The sequence below is a fragment of the Lactuca serriola genome, chromosome 7 (assembly GCF_051521515.1).
Source record: "Lactuca serriola cultivar US96UC23 chromosome 7, Lser_US96UC23_V15, whole genome shotgun sequence".
Lineage (NCBI taxonomy): Eukaryota > Viridiplantae > Streptophyta > Magnoliopsida > Asterales > Asteraceae > Lactuca > Lactuca serriola.
In genome coordinates this window covers 163,839,183-163,846,755 of record NC_136414.1, presented here as the reverse complement: position 1 = coordinate 163,846,755, position 7,573 = coordinate 163,839,183, and the positions used below count along the sequence as shown (strand labels likewise).

The following is a 7,573-nucleotide window of genomic DNA, read 5'->3' as shown; positions in this document are numbered from 1 at the left end:
GGTAGAAGGTTAAGATGGTGAGACCATAAGTCAATTTAAGGTAGGAAAACATAAATAGGTAGAATGTTGAGATGGTGATGACGAACACATAAAATGGGGTTTACATGCAAATCAACGACATGAAATCAATAAAATAGGAATTTCAAACCGAAAATCCAAAGAAAAGAAAAGAGAACCGAGTATTCAAGGATTAGAATAGAAGGGAGATGAAGAGAATGGGGTTTACAAAACAAATTCGATTGATACTCCAGAGAAAAGGAGGAGAGTCAGGGGATTTCAAAGAATTCAAATCCTTTTATCCTTAAATCTCTCCTCAAATCACGTTAAATAGAATCGACTTCAAATTTCAATCATGAATTTCATTAATGAAATTGGAGCAACGTGAAACCAAAATGTAGGGAAATATGAGGAAGCCACATGGCAAAATAGATGTGTAAGAAGAATAATTAGGTTTCATTTATCAAAGAAGGTAGATTTGGGACCAAATTGTTTTTCTACACAAACATAAACTCTAAATCTTCTTGAGAATATTTTCACAAATGATCTTTTTCTAAATATAATTTCAAATAGACTCTAACAAGGGGTGTTATATAAATGACCAAGAACCTCTTTAAGAGAAGAAATTATATATGAATTAAAAAAAAGAAACATGTTTAGAAAATACTATATTTTTCTCAACAAACATTTTTTCTATTTTTCTTTTTCCGTTTCACACGACCGCCTCCCTTTTTTCTTTCATTGTTCTTTCTGGCCTCTTAAAAATTTTAATCTTTAAAGTTAAGATCCTACCAATAACCCCTTAACCTATTTGACTGCAACACAATTTTTTTTAGTGATTTATATAATTGACAAAAGTTATTTGATCACTTTTCTAACGATTAAAATGTAATATGCAGTGTATGATACATTTTGGATTAAATATATATACAAAACATTTAACCCTTGGTAAATAATGTACAAAAGAAATTTTATTAACTTTGGAAAACATGTCACATGAAAAATAGAGGGTTTTCACTTTTCTACATTATTGAGAATTGAGATTCAAAAGGGCCAAAAGCACAAACCGTTTGCTTGCGTTGGCTTTCTTTTTCTCCCTCCATAGTCAAAGTGGGAAGACGAGAGAAGCGAGAGCAGAGTGGGGGTGATCTTTTGGCGCCCTTTCCTTTAACTTTCGCCCATTTTGGCCTTCTAAGATTCTCGTACCTTTATCTTTCTTCTCTCATACGCTGGTCACCACCGTGCCACGACTTGTTCTGTTCAATGGCGTCCGGGGAACAGCTATCTGCAATTAAGGTATGTAATTTCACTATATTACGCATCTATTTAATTATTCGGTTCCTTTTACACTGATTTGAGTGGAGCTTCTGTTGTTCTCAGGATGCGAAAGTGCTTATGGTTGGTGCTGGTGGTATCGGCTGCGAGCTTCTCAAAACCCTAGCTCTATCAGGCTTTCAAGACATTCACATCGTAAGTCAACTATGCGTCTTTTTTTATTATTATATTGTTCAGAGAGTGATTATTTCTTAGCGTGTAGTAGCCTGTTTGGTTTTGAGGTTTTAGGGTTTGGTTTTTTCGTTGATTTTTGGTAAATTAGATAAAATGGTCGCTGGTATTAGATAGTTCTACCAATATATATACATCAATCACATACTTCATAGTCTCATATTCACATCAATTGCATCTGTTAACCTAAAATAAAACTGTCTATGGTTGAATAACTAATAATTCTATTTCTCATTGAAAAATTGTTATTTCTCTTGTCCTATTGTTCCAAACTGATCACTTGTGTAGCTAATTCAATTCAACTTGGATGAAAGTAATGTAATCCACATGATTGTGAGTAGCAATATGATTTATAAATCTTCTTTTTGGAGTATGTAATAATAAGTATGAATTTAGTGAACAGTTCATCCGTTTTTCCTTAATTTTGGAGTACCTTTCATGTCTGAGAATTAGGGTCATTTGGTTAACACTAACATCAATAAAAACTATGGGATGCTTAGTGAGAGCAACAAACAAACAATGGATTGTTCAGGTTTTCAACCTTTTGCTAATTGGTGTATTGAATTGCAGATTGACATGGACACAATAGAAGTGAGCAACCTTAATAGGCAATTCTTATTTCGTCAATCACATGTTGGCCAATCCAAGGCAAAAGTGAGTTGATCCTTTTTTCTTTTCTTATAATCATTGTTGATTTCATCTTTTCTCATGTATTCTTTATGTTATATATCAGGTTGCTCGTGAAGCTGTCCTAAGATTTAGGCCTCAGATTAGCATTACACCTTACCATGCTAATGTCAAAGATCCTGACTTTAATGTTGACTTCTTCAAGCAATTCAATGTCATTTTAAATGGGCTTGACAACTTGGATGCTAGGCGACATGTGAATCGCCTCTGTTTGGCAGCTGGTGTTCCCTTGGTGGAAAGTGGTACTACTGGCTTCTTAGGACAGGTAACTGCAGTTAACCTTTTTCTTCAGTTTTTTAAAATTTAAAGCTTTGATTTGCTCCCAAAGTTGCCACCTGTCTCTAGTTCATTTCTTCTCTCTCTTTTGATATGTCAATAACCCTTATAGTGTGGTTCTGTTTCTTTACAATTTGCCACTTTACTTCATACCACACTTTCTTTCTTTTTTTGATCATTGCATCTTTTCTGTACATCATCTAATACTCATGAAGCTTCTTGTTATTTTATCCACAATGATTTTAGCTTATGGCTAGGTTAGCTGGCTTAGTCTATGTTGAATATTGGCTGAAAATCAACTAAGACTAAGCCAGCCATGAAGTTTAAGTTAAGGTGTTCTCAGTATTAACATATCTCTTATATCATGTATATTTTCTTTTCTGGCAAGGGGAAAATTCATACATAAAGATTAAAGAGTACACCCTTTCTTTTTGTAAATCAGATAACTTGTTTTGCGTATTGTATTGTTACTGTAAAAAATGTTCATGGTTTATAAAAAAATCTTTTCTTTATAGATAGAAGCATTATGCATATTTTTTTTATGTTACTTGTATTGGTTGTGATGAGAAAATTGCTCATTAATTTGTTTTACAGGTCACTGTTCACATCAAGGGTCAGACTGAATGCTATGAATGTCAGCCAAAACCAGCACCAAAGACTTATCCTGTGTGTACTATCACAAGTACTCCATCTAAGGTAATTCCACTTATCAGGGGCATTCTTGTAATTTCACATTGGACTAAGACCATATAATGTCAATTTGTCAGTGGGACAAACATTTGCTCTACCTAAAAAGGCTGCATAAGGCCTCTAAACGCGATATCAATCTCCTGTTTGTGCAAAAGACAAAAATGTCCTTGAAGTTAGCCTTAGAAAGCTTGTAAAGTCCTGTTTTGCAGCCTAAATTCCAAAACAAGTTGTATGCTATTGTTTATGAGAGAGAAAAAACAGTATTTCCATTTCTACCCTTTATGTGGAATCTTACTATGCTATTGTTGCAGTTTGTCCACTGTATTGTATGGGCAAAAGATCTGCTTTTTGCAAAGCTGTTTGGGGACAAAAACCAGGATAATGATCTGAATGTTCGTTCCAATGACACTGCCAGCTCATCAGACAACTCAGAAGATGTTTTTGAACGAAAAAAAGATGAAGACATGGAACAATACGCAAACAGAATCTACAACCATGTGTTTGGACACAACATTGAAAGCGCGTTATCCAATGAGGAAACATGGAAAAACCGCAACAAACCTAGGCCTATTTATGTCAAAGATGTTCTCACTGATGAACCTCTTCAACAACTGAATGGAAATCTCGAAACTGATAATAATAATTTCTCCACTCTATCTGCAATGTCATATCTTGGTTTGAAAAATCCTCAGGATATTTGGAGCCTTAAAGAAAATTCTAGGGTTTTCTTTGCTGCTTTGAAATTGTTCTTCTCCAAGAGGCACAAGGTTTGAATCTATTTCTTTCCTATTAATCTTGCGTGAGGGTATTTATGTCTTTTTATTTTTTGCAGGAGATTGGGAACTTGAGTTTTGACAAGGATGACCACATGGCTGTGGAATTTGTAACTGCTGCTGCAAATATTCGTGCAGCTTCTTTTGGGATCCCTTTACATAGTCTTTTTGAAGCCAAGGGTATTGCTGGAAATATTGTGCATGCAGTTGCCACTACAAATGCTATTATTGCAGGTTTGATTGTGATAGAAGCAATCAAAGTGTTGCAGAATGATGCAAAGAATTGTAGGTGGGAAAACATCCTTGCTTTTAATAAAACATTTATTTTAATTTTTATCTTTGATTTTATAATTAATAATATATATTCTATATGTAGAATGACTTATTGTCTTGAACATCCTGCAAGAAAGATGCTTCTTATGCCTGTTGAGCCATTTGAGCCGAATAAATCTTGCTATGTTTGCTCAGAGGTAAGCTTTCAAATTTTTGATATAGAAGGAAAAAAATAACAAGGGCAAATTTGTAATTTGTAAAATGTATATTAATACATGAAGTTGATATATGAAACAGACACCTTTATTGCTGGAAGTGAATACCAAACGTGCAAAACTGAGGGATGTGGTGGAGAAAGTTGTGACATCAAAACTTGGCATGAATCTGCCATTAATATCTCATGGGTTAAACCTTCTTTATGAAGTTGGTGATGATTTGGAAGAAGACATGGTTGCTAATTATGAAGCAAATCTTGAAAAGGTTCATCCATGTTTTAATTTTACTATTTTTTTTTTAATTAAGTTAGCAAATTGTTTTTTTTTAATATATTTAAATCGATATAATTATAGGTGTTATCCGAGCTTCCATATGCAATAACTGGTGGAACAGTTATTACAGTTGAGGATCTTCAACAAGAGCTTGTATGCAGTATCAACATCAAACATAGGTTTGTCTAATACTCTAATATAATTTATTTCTGATGGGAGGGGCATTTACGTCTTTTTCACAAACAAGAGATTAAGAGGTTAAGAGCGAGTCCTATGTTTGGCCAAAAATATTACAAGAAGCTTAAATAAGGACTAGAATTGCAAGGAAAAACGTTTTGGGACCAAAATTGCTAAAATCAGCTATCCTCAAGGACGAAAAATGTAATTAACTGAAAATATTTTATAGGGAGGAATTTGATGAAGAGAAAGAACCGGATGGAATGGTGCTTCACGGATGGACACAAGCTCCAGCCGTCGAAAAGAAGGATGCAGCCGCCACAAATGGCGCAAGTACATCGACTACATCAAACTCAGTTCCAAACAACTTGGAAGATGACGATGACCTAACTATTCTAGAATCCGGAGTCGAGACCATTTCTTCCGGAAAGAAACGAAAGCTGTCTGACGTGTCAAATCCAGAAGAAAAACGGGCCAAAAAGGTACCCGAACAAATCGATGATGACATCGTTATGCTTGATGACATCAGCAAGGAAAATGAAAATTCAAGGTAATTTTCAGTTAGAGATTTGGATTCTAATTTTTATATCATGATGATGGATGGAGGAATATCAAATATGGCCCTTTTTGTTTATCGGTGTAACAGGTAAAAAAGGTTTACAGTTTTTTTTACTGTGGGTTGTTTTTACTTGTTAGTTCTCTGCGTTTGAAAAATTAGGAATTTTTTTTTTTTTAAAAATTTATTTTGGGTGTAAGTAGAAAACTGGATATGAAGATGGTAACAATAGGGACTTTTTTGCGTGATTAAATCCTGACCGTTGGTTAGTGGCTCTCGATACTTGTGTTTCAATGAACAAGAAGAGTAAAGAGACAGGGTAACATAGGGTAGAAAATGCATTATCTTGTTAAAAAAAGATGTTACTTTGTTATTATACTGTGCATGTATTTTGTGGAAAATATTTCACACTGTTCGTTGCGTTGTGAAAAGTGGTTATGGATGTCTATTTAATCTCGTTATTGGACTAATCAGATTCATATACTAATTATGTTTGAACTGCTTGAAAACCGATTTCAGCTCCTTAATTTATGTATGGTCGATTTTGAGTTATACTTATTTCTGACGGGTAAAATGAGTCATAATTTTTAAGCTAAAAAGAAAACATGTCGAATGGAATGATGAAGGAGTTGAAAATGGTCCAAAATATATATGTTTAATTTGTATGAACTTAATGATTATAATACAATAAAATATATATAATTATCTTTGATAAACTAATTAATATAAATAATTACGTAAAGCAATTAGTCAAAACAAGGGAGTAAAGTGTTGCATTTACAACGATTTTGGGCACATCGCATCAAATTAAACATATATTTTGGACAATTTTCAACATTGTCATCATTCCCGCCTTGGGGAGTGTTTTCTCCAAGCATTCTTCTTTCTTCTTCACGAAGTCGGTTCTCTTAATCTCCTAGCATGACCCTCCTTTCTTTGACTAATATCGTGTGTGAAGTTAGGGAATCTCTTAAGCAGATAGATCGGACAGATGTACGTTAAGTAGTCAACTACATCGTGGTATGTTTTGCGTACATTTTTGTGCTTTCATCACGTTGATCACATATCTTTTATCCCCATAAATGATAGTAATGTACTCGAGCAGTGACAGGGTTTTGCCAATCATATGATGATTTATGATTGATAAATTTTGTTTGATGTACCACCATTCCTGTGTCAACCTTGTCGAACTCTATCCCCAAAAGATAATGAATAAGACCCAAATCCTTGGTCTTGAATTGTTGATCAAGAAAAGTTTTTAAATTTTGAATTTCCTCAATGCTATTCTGAGTAACTAATATGTCGTCAACATAAATTGCAACAATGACAATGGATGAAACAATTTTCTTTAGGAAAAGAGAATGATCATTGTGGGAATGAGAAAAACCTTGAATCCGAAGAGCAGAAGATAGTTTCGAATACCATTGTCGGCTGACCTGTTTTAAGCCATAAAGTTACTTCTTTAAGCAAAATACAAGAGAAGGAGATGAAGCTTCACAACCAGGTGGAAGTTTCATGTAAAATTCTTCATGTAGCGCTCCATGCAAAAAGGCATTATTAACATCAAATTGATGTATGTCCCACTTATTATTGATAGCTAAAACAATAAGACTTCGAACTGTTGTAAATTTGACCACATGAGAAAAAGTTTCATGGTAGTCTACACCATCTTTCTGCGTAAACCTTTTGCAACTAATCTGGCTTTGTGTCTTTCAATAGAACCATCAACATGATACTTCACTTTATAAACCCATCTGCAAGCAATTGGCCTTTTTCCTTTTGGTAGCTTAACAACTTCCCATTTGCCATTAGCTTGCAAAGCATCTAACTCAAGTTTCATTGCATTTTCCCAATGAGGAATCCCTTTAGCTTGATGGTAAAAAGCTGGTTCAGGATCAATAGTAGAAGTATGAAAAGCATAGGATTTATTAAGAGAAATGAGACAAAAGGGTATTTTTGGAATTTATGAATTGATACAATAATTGGTAATTGTATGAGCACAAAAAGCATGGTCAGCATTGGAAGTAACATTATTGCAAATGTAATCTTGCAAATAAGATGGTGGTCCACGAATTCGAGTGGTTCTTCTTGGAACTGGAGCATTACTACCATGATCAACAGAAGATGTTGAAGTGGGTGATGTAGAAGAA

The 7,573-nt window shown here is 34.2% G+C and overlaps 1 protein-coding gene across 1 annotated transcript; it reads left to right on the top strand.

The window, feature by feature from the left end:
* Window positions 1–1,053: 1,053 nt before the first annotated feature.
* Window positions 1,054–5,854, top strand: SAE2 (SUMO-activating enzyme 2). The gene is made up of 11 exons (XM_079009218.1): window positions 1,054–1,293; window positions 1,378–1,467; window positions 2,074–2,157; window positions 2,237–2,455; window positions 3,061–3,162; window positions 3,468–3,923; window positions 3,989–4,218; window positions 4,306–4,399; window positions 4,500–4,682; window positions 4,772–4,869; window positions 5,097–5,854. Exons 1-11 carry the CDS (start codon window positions 1,261–1,263, stop codon window positions 5,419–5,421), a joined length of 1,914 nt encoding a protein of 637 aa, XP_078865344.1. The 5' UTR covers window positions 1,054–1,260; the 3' UTR covers window positions 5,422–5,854.
* Window positions 5,855–7,573: the final 1,719 nt, after the last annotated feature.